Genomic DNA, 23,228 nt, shown 5'->3' with positions numbered 1-23,228 from the left:
CTTAAAAAAGTTTGTAGATTTCTAGAAACAACATTGAAAATACCAATAATGGTGTAAATCCTGTTAACTATCATAAGTTATATATTTGTATCAATGTGACCTTCTGTACCACACAAAAGTGTGGCTGAGTGAAATAAAAATCTTGTGGAAAAAAAAACATTCAAATATTAATGATTTAAAACACGACGATCTGTAGCTGAATTTTTCACACTGACATTTTTTGGTTTGTAAAAACTCAGTTTAGAATTCCATAAAATATTTAAGATAAAATTAATTGTGAAAAGTACAATAATCATTGCCTGTCAGCTGTGAGAAGCTTCGAATTTTCGAAATGGTTAATTTGTACATAGTAATTTTGATGATAAATACATTTAATTGATTATATTGAAACATTCACACCGGATAGATATTATTAACATGGACGTCATGATATTCTAATCAGTAAGTAATGCGAGAAGGACGGTACAGATGGGATTCAGTTTATGTTTTCATGCAATAGTACAAAACGAATTAGACACACGTTTTACCAAACTTATAGGTCTCTTTTGTTGCAACTTTTATACTTTATGCAGACTACCATACAATGACTTTAACGCCATTTCTTTTTAAAATTATGGAAGTAATAGAGAGAGAAAAGGAAGAGAGAAGATTGAGTTTATGTACATGCTATATTGAAATAGATAAAATCTAATTTAGCAGTGTTATGAATTATTCATATCGCAATAGACCTTACTGGATGCAAAAAAAACACCAATGCTAGCGAGCTATACCCACATAACATTTGCTAGCATAAGCTCATTTATCATATTCTCTGTTTTCTTTCGGTGTGGTTTCCAATATCATTCATTTCAAAGTGTTAAATAATGAGTCATTCACTATAATAAGTCAATGCAGGCCTAGGTTGAATATCGAAATAACGATATTATTATCGTATTAATTACTATAATTTTAACAAATGTATATATCGTGCAGGGTCGTTGAATATTTTGGAAGTTTTGATTTTCAGCTCACATATATTATAGATATATTTTATTGAAAGTTACATTGTGGCGTTATTTGTAAGTACGGTACACCATTCATAATATAGTATGTGCGTACAGCACATGTATAGTGTATACCTGACTAAGTATATATCTACCCCCACGATCACTGCCATTATCAAGTTTTCATTCTTTATTCAGATAATCATCAGCGACATCTATCTGCCCCGTTTGTTTCCGTAATTATCCTACATTCACAGACAAACTCGTCACTACCCCAATCGATCACACACTCATCGACCACAAATAGTTACAAAGCAGGAATAGGGATCGAACGAAAGTCAAAACTACCGAAAGGACGTAAACGGTAGCTAGGAAGCCAGGGGATCGTTACGCCTTCGTGCATACCGGCGGTCGCCTCTGATCATCGCCAGCCAATCAGAACACGGCATGGCACGCGACCCCATAATATGATACCGATGCATAATATTTTCAATAAAAACAAATCTGATTGGTTAAGAAAACCGAGGAACCAACTTCTCCTCGAATTCGGTATAAATATAGAGAAAGGAAAATCATATTAGACACTTAATTTTCCAACATCACCTCTCAGAATCGACACTATTTTTTACACAAATTTCCAACCCATCAAAATGACAGACGAAAGCAGAGTTTCCTTGGGAGATGACCGAAACGACAAGAGGAAGGTGGACGATTTTACTGCGTTATACAATCTGGACGCCGCTTCCTCAGCTCGTGGTCTGGTCGACAACGGTACGTATACCCGCTCTTACAGTCTCTCATTAGACAAAACCCCTAGGCAAATTAAATTTATTCGCACAATAATTCATTTTAGTAATTAACCCAATTTTCTAGCATGGCAGTTAATAGAGAAGAGCATTGAAATAAAAATTATGGAATAATGATCGAATCATCAGGTAACGCGGTCGACGAACAGACTACAAATTTTATTACTTATTGGCAGAGTAATGTGATTTTGTTTACAATAGCAGTAGGTAAATTACTACAACAAGACTTCGTTATGGCGGACACCGCCGGAATATGAAATAATGTTAAGATGTGGTTGATACAATTGTCAGCAATTTGCTGGCGCTAACCACCTCCGACCAGAACAGGTAATTTGTACTAAAGCCATAATTTTGTTTTCTCCTAACGAAATTTACTCCTCCTGCATGCTTTCACTGGTTACGGTTTCCACAATAAAACTAACAAACAGGATTAAGAAAGTGTCCTAGGAAACGTCTCCATGTTTTAACATCGTCAAGTAAAGGAGATTTTCGCTTTAGGAATACGACTAAGTTTATAACGTTAGGAGGGATTCGTTTTGTCGGTCAGTTGGATTATTTCACATGGATATAAAACTCGGAACATCGGTTCGAGATTTTGACATTTGTTTATTCCCTCTCTGTGATTCTACAGGACCACACGGAAATGATATTTATTGGCTGAAATTTCTTTTATTTAACAACTTTTTGGCCGTTTTGGTAAGTGAGGATGACAACCGTTTACTTTTATTCTTTTCTTAACTTTACTGTTTTTAATGTAAATTTGCATTTTTGTGTGTATAATATATAAAAGAAACTGGAAATTTAACAAATTTGTAAAGACTATATAATAACATCTTCCATATCAATATACCAATATGAAGGTAAACGGTTGACTATTTGTGGGGGAAAATTGAAGAATGGACGGAACGTTTAATTTTATCTTGGAAAACAAACGTTTTGCGATGTTTTAAATCATCGTATATTTACTTAAGTTTTAACAAGCTAAAATTTTCAGGAGATATGATCTTATAATTCTCTACGAATAGAATATATTTTTCAAACATTTCGTTTTTCATTTGACACGCCAGGATGAAAGCTACATTGGTCGAGACACAATATTATTTCTGATTGAAAATTGTCCGACATAGATATTTCATTAAATTATGAATTTTGAACTAGTTATAAATACAAATAGTTACATACATGTGATGACAATATCATTTGTCGATTTTACTTTAAAATCATCAAAATGTTATTTTATACGATCCCATGTTGGAAACAATTAGCAATATAACACAAATAATAATGTTACGACAAAAGAAAAATTTAATCATGTATAGTGTCGTTATCTTTGATTGTAAATAGAACTATAATTTTGAAATTTTAATCACAACAAACTAAATGCGATAAAGATTTTAAGTATACTGTTTCCTTGAAATTGTAATCTACAAACAAAACTTTACCACAGCACAAACACGCAAAGAAAATTCGGAACTGAAAGACATGTACCGAACCCATTTTATCAAAATACGAAATATGTGACGTCGGATTGCAATTACAATTATTTCTGACGTCTGAAATTATTTTTCTTTGCACGTGTTTCAAACAATACAAAATGTATTTATTTTAATTCTAAAAGTTTGCGAAATATCAATTAATATTGTGCTTATCTCCGTTATAAAGAAAGTCAGTTCAAACAAATTTTATTATAGATTTATAAAAAGGAATACACCAACATGACCATCTTTTCGTAGCAAAGGCGGGGTTTTGTCTTGTCCTTGTAAATGAAAATAACGGCATTCATATTCACCAAAAAACTAAAACTAGATTTGTCTTTTGTAGTATCAAAACTACTCGCACAAAAAAAAATCAAATATAAAGCTCATTTTAATTGCTAGGTACTTTCGATCTAAATAAAACGAATATGTACGCATGTATGTAAACCATTGTAACGTTATCTATGCCGACACATCGTCAAATCATTTTGTTGACGGACAGATCCAAAATAATGATTAATACAACATTTTCCTGAGTAAACAGAAGTATACTGTTTTTAGTTTAAATCAATTTTATTGCAACAAAAGACAAATGGATTGGACAAAAGTTATTGCAACTTACTTACGTCCTTTCCGTAACAGAAAATATATATACAAAATTAATGAGTCACGTAATAACCTAATACAAATTCATATATGTATATATATATATAAGATGTTAAAGATGGGTAACAGCAAAAGAGGTAATGATAGGATTAGGGACACCAACGTATAGTTTTTAAATATGTATTCGGAGAGTTTACTTGAGATCGCGTGTGTGATTTTCCCAATCAAGTCGGCGTAAGTAGTATAACTAATCTATACACACATGTCCTTCTGCTTTTCTAAAGTTCAATCACATTCCGTGTTTACTGTTTCCTACATCATTGATCTAAATTCATTTGAATTCAGTATGAAAGTAATATGATATTTGTATGTATTTGATTATTTCCTCCCGTCAATTGAGAATGAGGTGATTATGTACAAAGAACCTTCTCACCTTTCGGACTAGCAAAGGAAAACACAACAGTTACGGATTTTTATTTTATAAATTAATTGCCGCTAAGCTTTCAATTGCAAACTATTTGACATGTTGAGGACCTCAAATTAACACTATATAATGAACAGTCCAATTTACACATATGTAATTCATATCAATGTTATGTCTCGTTGTTTTATTTATGATACATTTTATATTTACACAAAAATACGAAATTAAAATCGATGTTTGATATTAGAAAAGCGGTTTATTAGAAGTTATTTTCTCTTCAATGACAGATTGGAATATCCATTATATCTTAATTTCACTGATAATTATCAAATACATATTTAATTTACAAAAACTTCAGCAGAACAAAGTTACATTTTTTAGCAGGACAAAGTTGTATTTATATATATTGCTCTTAAAGCGAATATTTCCAGAATGCGTCCGTCCTATATCTTCAAATAAACTACAAAATAAACTAATGTAACATTATTAAACGTACTTTTAGAAATTGGCTTTAGATTCAGATATTTTTTATGCTTGTGAACTTTACTTATATTGCATTTTATACGTCCGTGTTATGGCGAATATTTCAATAATAAGTAATGTTTTTTCCGCGGTTTTTTTTGCTTATTTTATAAAATCCTTCTGTGTTTTAGCGATAAGATTCTTTTACCATAAATTGTCGGCATTAGGTTAAGATTTCAAACAAAATCTTGTCAAACATATGGTTTACGGGTGTCGCCGATTTTTGTTCGCGGAGAGCAGTGTCGGCCGAGCCACAACTCCCGGGGGTTCAGTCCTGTAGGTCATAATGGGACAAAGTGGTCACCGACTTTTTTCTGATCTTGTGTTTCATTAATTGAATTACTACATCACTGTTACAACAACGATACTCGAGGTCAAAGGTCGTTCAGGTCGACATCTGACCAGATAAACACCGGACACGTCGATATCTCAGGTGACAAAACAGCAGTTTCGCTTGACCATCGGCCGAAGGTGTGTTGAACACAATCTTTCTCGCCATCTGTTAGCACCTTCACACCTCGGCTAGAATGACCAGTGGTCAACGTGAATAATTTAGGAATTGTCCGCCGAAAACCACAGCAATCTGTTAGTTTATGTAAGAATGTCAGTGTAGAAGAACTAACTCCCGAATCTGTGATTTCAGCCGGTGTAGTACACAGTGATAGCATGTGTCGTATTTTTTTTCTCTAGAAAAAAATATGGTACAGAAAATTATATTAACAAATATTGAAATTGCGGAAGGATGAAAAATTGAATTAGATTGTGAAATGTATTACTATGGTGGAAATTAACAAGCAATTGACAGCTATGGATTGTAATGTAAATCAGAATGACGAAGGAATCTATATAGATTTCGAAATGGACAGTTTCGGTGAGTCAGCTGAATGTATTATTTTTTAAATAAGCCTTTCTTAACGAATATTTGATTACAAGTATACTTCTTTATTAATTGACATTTTATATATTTTAAAGTTGGAAACAATTTTATTTTGACTTTATGAAAACGTCTAAATCTAAATTCTTATTAGTTCCATTATTTTACCATTTCATTTAATTTATTACAGGCCAGGAAGGGGCTTTTAAAAAGATAAAACACGAACCTGGATCTGGGTCTGGTTCATCGATTGGAGGGGTAGGGGCGGGAGGGACGGGCACGGGCACGGGACACAACCCATCGTCCTGATGCACCCCCGCGCGCCGGCGACACCGGACGACTTTTACACAAGAACAACTACAGGAGCTGGAAGCCGCTTTCTCAAAATCCCACTATCCGGATATCTACTGTCGGGAAGAACTTGCTCGTATTACCAAACTTAATGAAGCGCGGATACAGGTATGTCAATTCTGTATATTTATAAGTACAAAATGCTGACAAACACCACAATGCGTATATGATTATGTTGACCCCAGTTGGTATATATTTATACAGACACACATGTATAGCCCATTTTAAGTGCCTGAAAGACAAATGTGTAAGTTTCAGAAGGTGTCCGACACATATGTGTGCTTCCCAGTAAGTGTGCAACAAACACACACGTATACCTCATCACTGGACGTCACAGAAGGCAGTGTCACTTTAAATTTATGCTTTTAGTAAAATAACGAATTTAAAAAACGGTTATTGACGCTGACGTCATATTAAAAGATGTCAATGTCGATCTATAAATTAAAATGAAAAATGAACAACTCCCGGCGTAGGCAGGACGCAAGCTGTTTTGACAAGCCTTTTCTTTATTGTTAAAAGCAGCCTATGTTTCCCATGATGGTCTGGTATGGGTAATACAGTGTTTGTGAGATGGCACTATGCACATATTTGGAGGTGTTAGCCAGGTGGCATAGGTACCAGTAATTATCATCAGATGAGGCGGCTCCCGCGAAAACAATAAATTGTATTGATTAAATTTGAGTGAATTATATATCTATGTACAAGGTAGGGTTAAATGACGAAACTTGGCTGACTCTATTAAGATTTTGTGCTATATCAAATATCTTGTGTTATATATATATAAAAAAAAAATGAACTATTGCAATATAAATCGGAATAACACCACTCTTCGTATCAACAAATATCTAGTTTGACCCTATCTCCAAAGCGTATGAGAATTAAGATTATGTTTACCCGCGAAGAGTCTTCGGAACAACGTTGTATTATTGCACGTGCATGTAATTTCACCAAAGAAAACGGCCCATTATATCACATGTAGAAATATCGTTTTGTTACGAATTTATTCATTAAGTATGTTTTCGCAAGAGTTGAAATTCAATTAAATTTAATTTTAAATACGTATTTACTGTTATAAGAAATCATCAGTTTTATAAAGCAATGTCATATTGAAATTAATCTAATGATACAGATTATCTAACCAAGCCTTCCATGGACCGTGAATACCCACAGTAAAACTGCCACTCGCTACGGAATGGTCGGCTTAATCTAAGTTTCATCGTGATGAAGATAAATAAATTAATAACATAAATAATGATCGATAATAAATAAAAATGTAATTTTATATTCGATAATATTTTAAGAATCAAAAATATCTTGAATCTTACATTTCGTCCTTTAGTATTGCCGACCATGCTGTGCTATAAATATCAAAGTTTCGACTAAACACTTGGACGGTACCGTTATATGTCCACCTGTGTGACAGTCCGCTCAGAGTTCGATCTTGTCCACCGGAAGCAATTTAAAGCCTTGTTAATTTAACAATGGCCCAATTAACGTATATGTTGAGTAGCACACTGTCCCGACCCCCCTCGATCTCGGTCTGTCGACCCGTTATCGGGAAATGTCCGAGAACGTCAACAGACAAATACTAGATTCTAGGAGACAGATGGAACTCTCCGGCGTGAAATCGGCACCACGGGGTGTCGACGGAACTCCCCCTTAACAGGACCTGGGGACCGGTACCGTTATTTTTCGTGCTAGATTGAACTCGGAACTGTTTCTGTTTTGTCAATAGCCCGATTTTTCGCAGCTAATGACCACCCACCAATGCTTTAGGTACTTAAACATTTCCTTCAATTGTTTGTCTTGTTCTCAGTAATCTTAGAAAGAATACTGCACGGAATTTATTTGGTGCTGATCGACTTTGATCTGCTGTAGCCTTCATTGTCTCTTTGTTTATTTCTAAAACAATGTCCACCATACTAAAAAATGTATTTCCATTTAACATCCTAGAGCGTTCATGAGCACATGATCGTAACCGTTCAGTGTACACGTTACTGTCCGACATTCTGTTATATGGTTCAATGTCTGTATACAGGCATTATACAGACACGATACATTATACAGACATTATCTAGATATTTTCTAGACATTATACAGACATTATACAATGTTTAAACTTTTTGATAATCCACGATTTATCCATGATATCATCCCGATGTTACTGCGTTCGAATCTGTTTACCAGCAGTGGCTACATCCTCGATATACAGGGGTAACGCTCACTGTGCAGAGAGCGTAAGTGAGCGTAACCCCTGAATATCGAGGATGTAGTGGCTATGACAAGCCAACTTATTTTAATTTTAGGATATCGACCTGTTCCACTGCGAATAAACTGTAACCATCACGTATTTGGAAACTATTTTTTCCGTCATGATGATAACATTAATAATTTATTTCTGAAAAGAAAACCATACCTCCCGGATTTTGTTTTCGTAATAATTCTGAGTGAAAAACAAATACAATGTGCCCCGACCAGGATTCGAACACTGGACCCGTCGATCATTATACTGTTGCTCTTACCAAATGAGCGTCCTGATCAAAGGGAGAACCCTGGTGCACATATCAAAACTGAAATAAAAGGAGCTCATTTACGAAAAACTGCTGTGTAATTCTCTTGCGCTTTTCCTGTAGTGGGGGAAAGGGATCCATAACAAGCGATGGCGATTATGTATATGATAAAATAATATTAAATTTATTGTATCTTTTATATAAAGAAAAAAATGTTACGTGTGATATTCTTATTTCTAATAAGATATATCAGATATACAATTTTATAAGAAATATCACATGCAGTTTATATTAATTATATTTTAAAACATATCAGATAGCTTCTGATATTTTACTAAACACGTGATTGCCATTTTGCTCATTGAATAAATATTAAGTTGGATTGCTATAGGCGGATCAAGAACCTATTAGATCTACTACGTATTAACAGAGACGTATAATACATGTATTATACGTTTCTGGTATTAATAAATTCATGTCTCGGTTCTCAGAGCATACATCTCGTTGTATTTGTTATGATACACATTTCATTTTTTCGTACATCGTCACACATTCGTACCAGCATACACGTATGTACAATAGATACAATATAGGCAGTGTAGCTAAACTAACCGGATTACAGTCCACGTCGATTTTTTTTTTCTTTCTTTGTTTTTTTTGAAGGAGGGAGGGGGTTTCATGGGTTTGAATTACAACATAATTTTCTCGGTAGAAATAAGGAAGAAAATATGCTTCAATTGAATAGATTCATGAATAAAACACCTTAGGTTAGTTTATTCTGATTTAACAGGGTGCTATATCAACTATTGTATAACAAAAAATTCATACACGTAACCCCGAGTATAGTTTTGGTTACATACTAATGTACGGATGTGCGACCGGACCGTATACAGGAATTTTTAGTTAAGCTGTTGAAATGACATCACACTGTATATATAGGAGTAAAAACTGATGTTCCATCTATATTGATTACCAATATTTTGATTTCAATCAAGATAGTATTTGTTCCAACTGTGTTTTCTTTTCCCGATAAAATAGATTCACTTGTATATTGGTAAAGAACAACAAAACTTCCACACACGTGATACTTATAATACATATCCAATCCGTCTCGTTTGTAAAAATAAACAGCTGATGACCTTACTTAATACAATAATTATTTCCTAGTTGATCATGAAAAATGAAAGAAAAATAAACATTTTTATTACTCAATATGTTTTGAAGATTCACAAACTCAACGCACAATTTGTATATTAAATTCTTTACCGATGCCACATCATAGACATTAAAATATCTAGGGAAATGTCGGGAGATTGATAAAATTGAGGACGAGTCTATACAGACGTAAACTGAAATACACATTATAAAAGAAAACAAGCTAAAAGCTTGGGCATGATTTTATATTGAAAGGAAATTTCGAGAGGAAAAAAAAGGTCGAAAAGACTTATGAAAGTGCAAACTTGTATATTACCGCCTCGGATCTGCCTAAAAATAGAAAGCATATGTGAGATGATAATGGGCCCGACACCGTCACTTCTTATCTAGACATTATCTAGTTAAACCATATTCGATACAATAATGGTTTTACTCATCGTACAAAAGCAGGAGGCAAAGGTCGTTGATAGAAACTGAGATAAAAGCAAAGCCCCACGCTGTTTTCAATGTTAGTGAAACGGAAATTTGTACCCTCGGGTTAGAATTGATGGTTATGAATAACACGGAAAATCTGAAATAAAAGCTCATCGTCAAATTCAGTGTTAAAACCCAGAAATAGCGTTGTGGGCTGACAGATGTATTCAAAATCAAGAGTAAACGTCTTAGATCAAACGTATAAAAGCTTTCCGTTCCTTTTAGCGGATTTTGTTTTCTTCTGGCCTTTAACTAGAAATTTCGTTGGAGTGGAAGGGAGATAGTCCTGAGGAAACGCGATCTGTTCGCGTGTCTCTATCTAGGTTAAATCCTAGAGACAGTGATGTTTTTTTTTAATTTTCTGAAAGCATGTAAAAGTTTGTCTATCGAAGATGTTGAAGTGTTATTTTCTAACCGTTCATGCACCACGAACATGTACACTAAATGCCTATAGAAATATACTCACACACATATCCGCGCATCGGCAACAATTTTCAAGTTATATCATAATTTAGTGCTACATCTATATATTCTTAACAGTAACACAGTGATTTTGAATTTAACGATCTTCAAGTTCACGCGAAAAGCGATAGTTAGTGTTACAACGTACCACAGAAGTAAGAACGCTGATAATATAATGAATGTTAGCTTTTTTAAATGATAATTTATAAGTGGGTGTGTCGAGAAGAATAGAAACCAAGAATTAGTCGCATTTATATAAAAAATAAAATTATCTGAAATATAATTGTTATAGAAAATATTATTTCTAGTTCATTTATATATAGTATATAATGTTGATAATCGCGAAAATAGGTTTAAAGTATATATGCTAGGTAATTATCATAAAAAAACATATTTGTAGCGCATATAAAGTATCATCTAACTTCAAAAACAACTTACGTCTTAATTATGTAATATGATCATGTGTGTGCGTTAGAGATGGAGCAATATGGAACGAAAACATGAATTATATGTTTCGAAGTTGAGGTTAGAGTTCACGCATATTTTATTTTAGTATCAACAACAGCTTGAATCTAATCAACAGCCTATATGATAATGCTACCAATCATTTGTATAGTTCAAATAATATTTTCCAATTAAAAGCAATAACAAAACAACAAACAAATGAAACAAAACATTTATTCTCCGTGTTAAAACATCTCAAGATTCTCCGTAAGTCACCTCAGTAACAGAAGTGATCGGCTTTAACTATGTGGCTATAGAGGCAGACTAATGTGGAACCCCTGTAGAACTCCGAGTTTTTGTTTTTAAGTACTGTAATTTGGGATATTAACCCTTTCAACACTGTATACCATAATGGACTCATCCAGATCAATGCATGGAAGAGTTTACTAAAGTTACGTAGGGGTGAAAGGGTTAAAGATACCAAAATTGAACTGCTGACCTCTTTGCAGCACGTGGTACCTCTGGACATCCCTTTATTCCGTAACACTGGTTAGTCCGTTGTCAGTATAATGATACCGGATGGTATGTTCTCTATACCTTGTTCATACTTCAGTTTCAGTGTGGTTTTCACTTTAAAATGGCCCTTCATTAATATTGTCCCTCATCTTAGATATTGCGAACGAGTAAAAATACACAGATACATATAAGTTTAGTAAAGGCTCACCTTCCGCATATACAATGATACAATAAAATATACATAAATGCAATGATACAATAAAATATACATAAAACATATGACGAAAGCCACTCTAAGAATAACGAAACACTAAAAGTCATTTCAATCAATGTAAAATACGTCACTTTAAAAGGAAAATGCTTTTTAAAGGTTTTAAAAGAGATATGCTAGTACATGCTACTAAGTAATATTATAATATCAAACTACAATATCTAGTGATCAGCGATATATTAAATTAATACGACGTTTAACAATATCTGCTAGAGCTTTGGTACTATATTCAACACATAAAATCGTTATTAACGTTCGTGGCTTTATAATATAAAATGTCACTGATATCGTCATAAATTGGACATCGGGTGATTGCGTGCTCCTCCTCATCGATCTGGTCCACACAGAATCGACATGTTCCGTTCATCACGGGTAGGTTCTCAAACATACAAATGTCCAGTCGTAGTGGAACAACACAAAACTAAATTCAGAAAGAACGCCACGTTGAGACATACATAAAAAAAAAAAAATCAAAAAAAAATCAGATTGAACAAAAAACAGGACATAAAACAAAGAACAACTGAACATAAACCTAAGTTAAGGTAATCTAGAAATTAACTGTCATTCGGTAATAACCATATAAATAAACAAACAACAAATATAAGGAAAACACAAAGAAAACAGCCAAAACCAAAACCATAACTGTAAGGATACAAAATTGCTATGACGCGATTTTAAATATAATGTGTTTGAATTCTCAAAGGACAAATTACCGGAATAGTAAATGAAAACATTCAAACGATTGCTTTACATACTTTTGGCTGACTTGTTGTTTCACTTTGTTGGTGTTCATCCCTCAAGCCTTAATTTAGAACATAAACGTTCACTTCTACCCTGTAGCATAACATTAAAATAGAGTTGTATCTGTGAGCCTCTGTATTCATTAGTAAGTTGAAAATCACATTCACATTTATCTTATTATGTAACTAAGAAACATCCGCCTGTTTTAACCGTGTAACAACTATTATTTACATTTTCCTTTCAGTGTAATTTAAAGAAAATTAACTTTGTTTCCCCTTACGGTATAACTGAGAAAACCTCCATGGTTTTTATTACAATGTTACTAAGCAAACATGCACATTTCTCTTACTATGTAAATAGGAGAACATTTTATGAAAAAAACAAAAAAAGTCAGCTTTGCTCTATTTTATTTATTTATTAATTTTTCACGTACATTGAAATCGACATTGTTCCACCTATTTCTTTTAGCCATTGTTACTAGATGTAAATCAAGATTAGGATAAATTTCAGGAAAAGTACGCAAATATGGAAACTGAGATTAGTTTCATTTCGTTCCACACTTAAACTCATTTGTATACATTCTTATTGTAATGATTTTTTAAAAGAAAGGAACTATGTTCACAGTTTAGATATATATTTGTCATGTTTCTTTGTGGTAGTGGGAGTTTAAAAAGATAAGAAAAAACACGGGTCATGCCGCTTTTGTTTTATAAAATAAATAAAAAAAACCTTTATATATGCGTTGGTTGAACTAGCAAATTTCAAAACAGAGCAGTTTACCTATTCTGTAGAAAAATATCCAAAAGTACAATTGTCTAATTCTAACGCCAAATAATCGATGATCAAGTGCAACGTTCACCTGTATTTACAAAGGAATTGGTGCGCTTATTCTATTTTGAGAATAAGGCGCGTGTATCATATCGTAAATAAAAATATTACTAAGCATTGTTTTTATAAAATCATTCAAATATCAGTATTACCATGACAGAAAAATATAAAACACGTTCAATATTTTGTAAATAGGCATCAGTTGTCGTATGTTTTTACCAATGCACCTTTCTAATCGTATGCCGGAATAACATGATAAAATATTCTACTCGTTATGAAAAAACCTTACTATTTGACAATGATAATATTGGGAACATCTTAATGAAATATACAACCGCGTTAGTTAAGTATAACTCAAATACACGAAGGTAATAATGCATTAAGACTATCTTTGTCTTTGAAAGTCAAGAATATCCACGCAAACGATGGTTTAATCGGACTTTTGTATTCACTCAAAGATAAATTCATACAAAGGTGGAGAAAAGATGTTTTCGATTCCCCTAGACTTCCTAGAGCTTATAACAATTTAGAACATGCAATGTTAAGCTACCAATCGAATATGGCAGATGGAAAATATACCTACAGAGTTACATTCTAAAAAAACATAGTGTTTTGAAGGCCAATAAGTTTAGCAAACCGTATTATATTATTAAATTCACGTGTTAAACTCTTCAAGTTCAAAATATAACGAAGTAACTGTCTTTTATAAAACTTTTGTTCAGAGAATGTACATACATGTTTTGGCATATATATTTTCTACAATGAACGAGTTTGTAAGAAAAATATTAAACAAACAAACCATCCTTATCATTGTCATTGTGTATATTGACGATTTGGCGCATTTTTTCGTCTGAACTGTGAGTTTGGAATTTATCCTTCTGTATTGTTGATGTACTACATTTTTTTATTTACTTTCTGTCCATATTTTCATTTCTTTTAACGGTGTATTTCACTATTAATTCTGATTTTTACCAGAGTTATCACCAACGCTTGTAACCTTGTGCATCTGTTTTTTAAGTAATTTCATACAAATTACGATGATCAAAAGTTTAATTTAGGGTTTGTTATTGTTTCTTTTGAAAAAGAGACATAAGTTACAGCCAAAACAAAAACCATTTCAATAAATTCCATAAATCCCCTATTGAACATACTTTAATGTCTTTTTGCATCATAAATGACACAAGCTATACATCAGACTGAAATATCTGACAGTGAGTTCAATATTTGGAGTTGATGAACGTTGATATTTGAAAACGAACAAAATTATTATTTTCAAACTGAAATTTAAATTAAAGATATAACACTTAAAGAAATAAAGAACTATCAGTTCTAGATCAGTCGGGTATAAATTCACGCGTAATTGTAGTTCACAATTTTGTTAGAATAGCATCGTCCTAATTATCATGTTCCTGCCGTGTGGAAGATAAGGCTAGGACAAGAAAGCATATTTGTATTAAAATCAGTAAAATGAGCTATGTTTCTTTCTCTTTCCATCTACGTATTTGTTAAGAAGTCCAATGACCATTATTGTCTTCAAAACAATTTTATACAGGACTTGATCAAACAAAATAGTATTATACGTAAGACGGCATTATAATGATATCATTTTAAAAGAGTATACATTTTGTATAACATTTTCGTGAGTAAGATTACAATTTTACATTTTAAAAAACGTTTTCGTTTATTACAGATGTATTTTCATATATTACTGTAATAACAAGATTTAAGTTTGTTTTCAACATTGGAAAACCTTACGGTGATGTTTGCCGTAAGGTGACATACGGACGATCATCGTGGCGAGAATCAGTCTTTTAGATTTACTTCCAGCATAAAAGCATATGCAAAACACTTACAGATGTATTTCATGGAATCGTGATATGCATCAGGTGCTTTCCACATTCATCGTATTAGGGAACAATTAAATCAACAAATAAACAAATAAATAGATAGACTGCATTGGCCGTTAAAATGTTAACAAACGATGGTAATTTATTTTACAATACAGAATGTATTCAATTTTAGTAAAGGTATTTCCTATCTGTTTATCAATTTTTTCGCAATACCATTGATGAAAATTGTAGTAAATAATTATCACTAGTCTTGGTAAAAACAATTCATGATATTTTTATTATTTATTGACTTGAAGGAGATTTTAACATTATGGTACAACAAATTTGGTGAAAAAGCACATGATCCTCTTCGATTCTGTTAGTTTATGCAATTCAAACAAACGGCGAATAACAATTAGTTTAAGAAACAAATGTTACCACGTAAGAAATAAAAAGAAAAAAATCCTATCTGATTAAAATGACTGCTTCATAATTGTCTTCCTATAAACGATGTAAATAGAAAAAGAGTCCGGAGGACATCTAACAAATGCTATATTATTAGTGAAATCTATTGCGTTTACCGGAACCTACATGTTCAAAATAACGACAAAACCAGCTTCCGGTCTGTAAGGCATTTGTAGCATTTAGTATCTATAGTAAATCGCATTTGTTCTCATTTGGAGAAGGCAATGAAACTAAAGCAATTTCTATAGATACGACCCTAACTATTCACACCAATATTACTTCTCCATCGTTCCTATACGCCTAGCCCAATTGCAAAATGTTTAAACGTGTTTGCAGCCATTTTTGATATAACGAAGTTGTCATGTTCGCTATGTAAAAACATTATCGTACGGAGTAGCTTAGGGGAAGATTTGAAATTGAATTTCGTAAATGATTCAGGCGAGAAGCGATTCTGAACCCGGTATCTCCTTTGATGAATTTTTATGCGTTGTTAATGCAGCGAGCGGCCACTGTGAGAGGCGACTCCATTAGCGACCGTGTCAGTCTTGAGAAGCGCCGCTGGTCTCTCGGGAGACGCTACCAGAACAAGCTAGAGACACTTTGAGTGCCAAACAGCCAGAGCGGCAAGATAGGCAAACGCTCTTGATTTGGCTCTGGTCTCACGGCTCATAAAGCTTGCAAATTTGTATCTTGAGGCAGTGTTGAGTTTCAGCAGTGTAAGACGCGTTTTGGTCTCCGCGGTGTTCAGTTTAGAAGAATTCGGGCGAAAGGCAATCCAAGCTGGCACCCAAATCGTTAGGAGGTTACGCACAGGCCCTGAGCCGCTCATATTATTCCAAACATTGACGGAGCAAAATTAGCTTCCTGATCTTTCTGACTGGCTGAATGTCGATCAGTAAACTTGCAATATATAGCTATGGGAAAGTAAGCAAAACATTCCCGGGAATTATTTTGGGAAAAACATTTCTAACTGCAAAAATAATCCTCTTTAAAACATAGAATTACATACATGTCAATAGTTACTCAATTTTCCTCAAATTTGAGATATCTAACTTTAAAACGATTATTTTGGATAAAGACGTAAATTGCATGGAACATTTTGAAATAATTGCTATGGAAAACATTTTATTATCAATAGCAAAATATTTGAATATATTTTGTTTCTGTTCAATGCTAAATTGTGTTCACCACACAGAAATTTCATAATATTTATTTCTATATTATCATCGGGGAAAATACATATGTATATTTGATTAACACACATGAAAAGTCTGTTTATCATATATTTTAACCGGATAATAATTTAATATATCTTATATATATCCTTCTGTCCTCATTGATGTGTTTAAAGTACATAAATCATTTTAAATTATCGAAAATAATTCCCTATTTGTTTAATCAAAGTGGATTTCTTGGATTCACAGTGAAACTAGCGGGATTGTATGACGGCTTATCGGAGCCTTCACTATAGAGACTGGGATTTACAATTGTTACACAAAAATGGTTGTAAAACTGGGGAATGTGTAGTTTGGGTTGAAGTTACAAAAAAACTTATATCTACGTTTCTTTACCTATTGCAAAACAAATCGACATAGTTGGTCTGATCACTAGTTTCAAAACGTATAAAATATGATTAGATTTATGATCGTTATATTTCCTCTTTTTGGTACATGGCGTATGTTTACAGTGTTTACATTTCATGGTTGATTCGCTTTTCCCTAATTTTCAAAAGAAACCATGTTACATAATGCAAACAGTTTATCCTATAGCCTATACATGTCCTCTTTGTTGTTTTTATTATTAACTATCATTTGAAATATAAATTAATAAAGGATTTATTTTAAAATATTAGGAAATCTATGCAGAATGCCAAACAAAGTAAATATTTACTAAACCATATGGTAATTCCGTTCATTTAGAAATTATCAGTACTTGTATTGTATGCTTAGTGTAAACAAAGGAACTATTGTGATAAATTTAAATTGATTCACATCTTTATATTTTGTCTTGTAATTTTTCGTAACATTAGTGATTTAAATAATAGAGTAAACTTTTCTACACATGTGTATTCTGCTCTTATTATTGTTATTTTATTTATACCAAGGTTTATGTTCGACTGATCACACTTAATTATGTGTAGTTAGCTTTGATCAATATATTGCGTTCGTATTTGATCATAATTATTGTGTCCATTCACAAATGAACACGTCTGGTTAGTGTTAAAAGCCCATTATAAACCATTTGTATGATTGTAAACTGTACGTGTGTAAATGGCCATTCAAAGACATCTACACCCCCGCCCAACAGGTGACGCACTTACTCTCCACTTACTCTACTTTATGGCATTTCGTAACACAAGCAGTATATTCATGGTATTTATGCTATTTTGACTACAATAAGACTAGAAATGAGGTGATGATGCCTCGATTGTTCAAACACGTGTGGGACGACAGGACGACACACGTTGGACGTGTGTAAGACACGTGCCAGTAACGCACTGTTACTAATGTGTTACACGCGCAAAATATCCTAGGGGAATAGAACAAGTTTGATACGTGTTCGCAATTCATTGAGAATAATTAAAACAGCATCAACACATTGATTCAGAGCTAAATAATCGCTGAATTAAAGAAACCTGTTGAAAACTATCAACACACCTAGCAAGAATTGAATGTTTCACATGAAAACAAGCATTTTGTTGCTTAACATTCACCTCGATAGGAAAACGTCAGGGGGTTAGGACCTTTTTAAAGCCGATTCAGTTTCAGGGAATGCCGTTTTCGTTTCTTTTCTCCACACAAGTAATATATTAAAAAATAAATAAATGGAAATTTCAATTTATAGAAATATATTCCATAAACTCTGCTTCTGTAAGCATACATTATATAATAACAAGCGTATAGTACAACTGTCTGTTATTCGGGATTGTTGGACGGGGTGGAGAGTAGCCAAGCGACCAGAGCTATAATCGATTTGTCAGCAGGTGCTCCTCATACAAACGGACAGTGATGACGGAAAACATGACAAAGCGCACTAATTGCTCCAATAGAAGTCTACCTTAGTGACTAGAACACGAATTCATTACCAGAGTAATTGAATTACGGAATATCCGTTAGTTGGAAAAAAGGCTGAGAGAGTAGCGCCTGTTTAAAGGCCCCACTTTGCATGAGCATGCGGTCTAGCGTGCGTGTTCTGTGACTGATGGGAGTGCTTGTACAGCTCCCTCGTCGAGGTACCTCTAAACCAGCTCCCAACCTTGCATGCCAGATCTCCTGCTAGTGTATTGACATAGAAAGTACGGGTTTTATAATCACAATTACTACAGTTCACCACTGATGAATCTGGCGTTCTCTGTGACGGGCTGGTAATTGAAATCAATTCAGCGTCTTGTCGTGTTGTGGACTGACTCTAGGACGACTTTCCGTGAAAGCATACTCCCGTTTTGTGTATGACGATTGTTGTCGGCAGTTCTGCGCGCTCCAAGAAGCACCCTTCTGCTTCATTAAACGCTATGGAATGTTTTTATAACACGTATCATCACTGTCTATTTGATTTCAATTAAGTATGCAAAGAACCCCCTATACTGGAGCTTGTTCTGCTTCCGTACTGCACGGAGTCGCTTTGTCCACAACTCTTCTGACACGAATGTACGCGATGTGACTGAAGTATAAATGAACCACTCGTAATTTCAGTGACAAAACACAACAAAAACTCGACTGATTTATTTTTTATTTTTTTATCAATTTAAAAATACATGTTGACATTTTTAATGAACAGTTTTTATTTGAATTGAAAACACTGTTCAAGAAATGCCTAGAAACTCTTGCCCGAAAACCAATTTGAAATACGCGTTGAAATTTTGAAACTGACACAACGCAGACGTAAGACACAAAATTCAAAAGAACTAATGTTCAGTCCCATTCAGGGTACTTTTTTATAGTATTGATGCAGACAACGTTCATGCAAGCCAAACTAACTTCGTTATCTCGATTTCGACTCGGTTATGATTCCAGTCATTCACGCACACATAAAACGTGATAAACTTCACAAATGAATTCCAGACATATACTGGATTTAAACGATTGCATTTTAAATCAATATATGTATATATTTGCCATGTTGTATATGATATATAGGAATGAAACATGAATAGAATATGCACAAATGCGTTTGCATGATGTAGGATGGTATTCAACCATTTTGTGGCCTTATATTGACTTTTTCGTGTTGAAATATAACTAAATAAATAAACGATATTTGAAAGTTAATGCGCTTCTGAAGTTTCTCCAACCCCTAAGATGTTTTCGAATGTTTCAATTATTTATACTTTGATATGGGCGACAATGATTATAGTTTTTGTTCATATTTTGTGCGGTTTGATTCTCACTCGATGAATGAATGTTCATTATTTTTTATGGTAAAACAATAAACATAGTCAATACAAGTTTGATAAGTACGGAACAAATAATTGTAGGGTTATACAAAACACACTTAGCTCATATCATTTTTTTTAACAACAATACCCGTTTTTATCAATTTTTTTTTGATATCGATGCTTAGACCGCCTATTTTTCATGATTGCGCTGCTACTTACTATTCTGATTGTTTTGTTACAAATATTTCATTTTTTCATTCTTATAATTTCATTTAGCAAAACATTTCGTTTTTCAATAATTGTCTTATTTCGTTTACTTTGTTGTTGGTAATGACTAGTGTGAATGAACTTGTCTGACGTGCTCTATCTTTTTACAGGTATGGTTCCAGAATCGCAGGGCCAAGTATAGAAAACAGGAGAAACAACTAGCCAAGTCACTATCCCCGGTCATCAACCCTGCCTGCAACGGTATGATGCGGAATATCTACCCAACGACGTCACGGCCTTATGCGGCCTATCCTACCCCTTCGAATATGAACACAATGGCGCGCTACCCGCAGATGAACACCGCGTATCCTCCAGTCGCCCAGTTCGGAGGTATGAGTAGTATGCCTACAGGCAACATGGCGTCAATGCCTCGCCAAGTCCAACAGTTCCAGATGACGTCAGACTACAATTTGGTAAGTGTCAATTTCAAAGGCTATTGTATTGCAAAATTATTTTATAATTGATTTTATGAGAAAATGAACCCACTCCGCTTGATATTTTTAAATGAAAATTAGTGTTTCTGGAAAATAACAGCTTTAAAAGGAAAAGAAACGTATGAAAACTACCTTATTAAAATTTCCACAGTTGTGTACAAGGAAATTGTTAAGTTTAAGTTTTCTGTGCTGATCATTTCATCGATTTCAAGATACTTTGTTACTTTATTTCCTTAAATACTAATGCTGCTACGGCGACAACCAAATTTAAAAATCGAACATATTGTTTGACAAATCATGGAAGTATAATCAGGTTTTATTTAAGATTTGAACCATCATCTTTCGGACATTTTAGTTAAATGCTTATGTCTATTTTGTATTAATTTAGGAATCTCATGAAGACGACTGGTACAATAAGAGTTTGACTGCACTCCGGATGAACAATGCTCACCATGGATTGTCAAATTCTGTTCTTCAGTATCAGGCGTGACTGAGAGATTCGGCGACTCCTGGCGCCGGGGCGCCTACCTATTTATGTGAGCAATAGACAATCGGCGTGTCAGCGCTGCGAAAGCCAACCACAAGTGAATAAACAAAACTTACTTCAACAGTATTACAACAGTATTACGAGGACAATTCTTAAAGGCAACCATAAGCAACCGCTTATAGTTCTCTGGTCAAATCAACATTGATAAATCATTCGTGGTGTTGAAATGTAGCGACAATGCATGGAATTCCTGACTTTAAATCATTTGTGGAGAACCCGCTTCACTTCAGTGCTTGCCAAAATCACATGGAAACTCATTCCATTGAAGGAGGGCATTTGTAAATATTTCGACGAGCCCTTGTCAAAACAGTTTTAGTGGCAAATCTGTGCCATAATACTTAAAGGAGTTGAATATTGAGTAGTTGACAGATGTGAGTTACCTACTGGATGTGGATTGCCATTAAAACATTACCTAATAATGCCACAGTCAGATGTTTTAACGTATGAAGATACCATGTCCAACTGAACATTTGTTCAATATGCATGTGAAACACATCATAGGCGACTAGTAGACAATTTGATTTATAACATGCAATAGTATTGTACCATGTTGTATACTTACAGAGACAATGCTTTTATGGGGAATTATATATATTATTTACATGTTTTATTATTACTATTATTATACATAACTATATATAAATGGTTCCACTTTTAGATATTGTGAATTACACGTGTATAGAAGCAATAATGAATGTTATGTAAAATATGTAATGATTGTGTAACTTATGATTTGTTTTTATTGAAGATAAAATCAAGGGTTTTCCAAATAAATTTAATATCAGTAAAATAGCGAAATATCGAATTCTCTGTTTGACAGCAATCATTCCAATATATACCATATATTAAATGGCCGTCTACGTCCATTAAACAATATAGTGCAAGACAAGTTTCGATTGATCACATTACAACAAAAATTCCATGAACAATTATTAGTTTCTGCCAACATATTAATTTGTAATAGTAAAATCGACTCGATTCATAAATAGACGATGATGATTATATATTCGTTTAAAACTCCTTGATTTTGTCTCTCAAGCTTCGTACATGTGCCATGCTGGTACATTTGTGAACAGCCAAATATATATTGTACATATCACTGAGAATGAATCAACCTTTATAATAGACACGATGAAAACATATACATGCACGTTTGTTATTTCTTTCTTTGCAAACATTTCTCTTCATATTTTCCAAAATTGTGCTGCCTCTAGTTTGGCCAACTTCGCGAGCCAAGGGTGTTCAATACGATACTCATCGTATTGAATACCCTTGGCTCGCGAAGTTGTAGTTTGGCATCATCGCACAGTTTATGCCCGAATGAGATAGTCTACTAGGTATTTTAATGCATTATTAGTATTTAATGCATTACGTATGGATTTTTATTTTATTTTCTCTATTTACTCCTTCATTCTTAAGTGTCGCAAACATGAATTATGTTTATACCGGTAACAACAATTCAACGTTTGAGGGTTAGTGGAAAACACATGGATATATTTTTAATGATAAAACGACTTTATATTTGTGTTCCTTTAGGTATCTTCAATTGCATTATCTGTAAGCAATATGTTATGATATCGAATACTACCAATGAGAGACGTTTAATCCCGGACAAAATAACCATCAAATCGAAGCTAAGTAATAAGTATGAACGCAAAATCTAATATTGATGAAAAAGAAATAACATAATTAGATTTATGGATATTGGAATACACTATATATTGACGTTCTTAGTCAGCGTGTCAGATATCTCCTGTGGTTTTTTTTATAAAACAATAATAAATAGAACGCTTTTTTCACTTAACAAAAATTTATAAAAATAGATTTTGATCAAAATTCGGAATATAAGTATTGTATACCGATAATGAT

At 33.5% G+C, this 23,228-nt stretch overlaps 1 protein-coding gene across 1 annotated transcript; it reads left to right on the top strand.

Moving 5' to 3' along the window:
- The first annotated feature begins 1,609 nt into the window (after positions 1-1,609).
- On the top strand, positions 1,610-22,501 carry LOC110447622 (homeobox protein prophet of Pit-1-like). Its single transcript, XM_021493450.1, is given in 4 exon segments — positions 1,610-1,754; positions 5,881-6,149; positions 20,489-20,791; positions 21,201-22,501. Coding segments are annotated over 4 exon segments (795 nt in total). The 5' UTR covers positions 1,610-1,633; the 3' UTR covers positions 21,303-22,501.
- The last annotated feature ends 727 nt before the right edge of the window (positions 22,502-23,228 follow it).

The sequence above is a fragment of the Mizuhopecten yessoensis genome, unplaced genomic scaffold (assembly GCF_002113885.1).
Source record: "Mizuhopecten yessoensis strain PY_sf001 unplaced genomic scaffold, ASM211388v2 scaffold401, whole genome shotgun sequence".
NCBI lineage: Eukaryota > Metazoa > Mollusca > Bivalvia > Pectinida > Pectinidae > Mizuhopecten > Mizuhopecten yessoensis.
The sequence above is the reverse complement of the archived record's forward strand: the minus strand, read 5'-3'. Positions and strand labels throughout refer to the sequence as shown.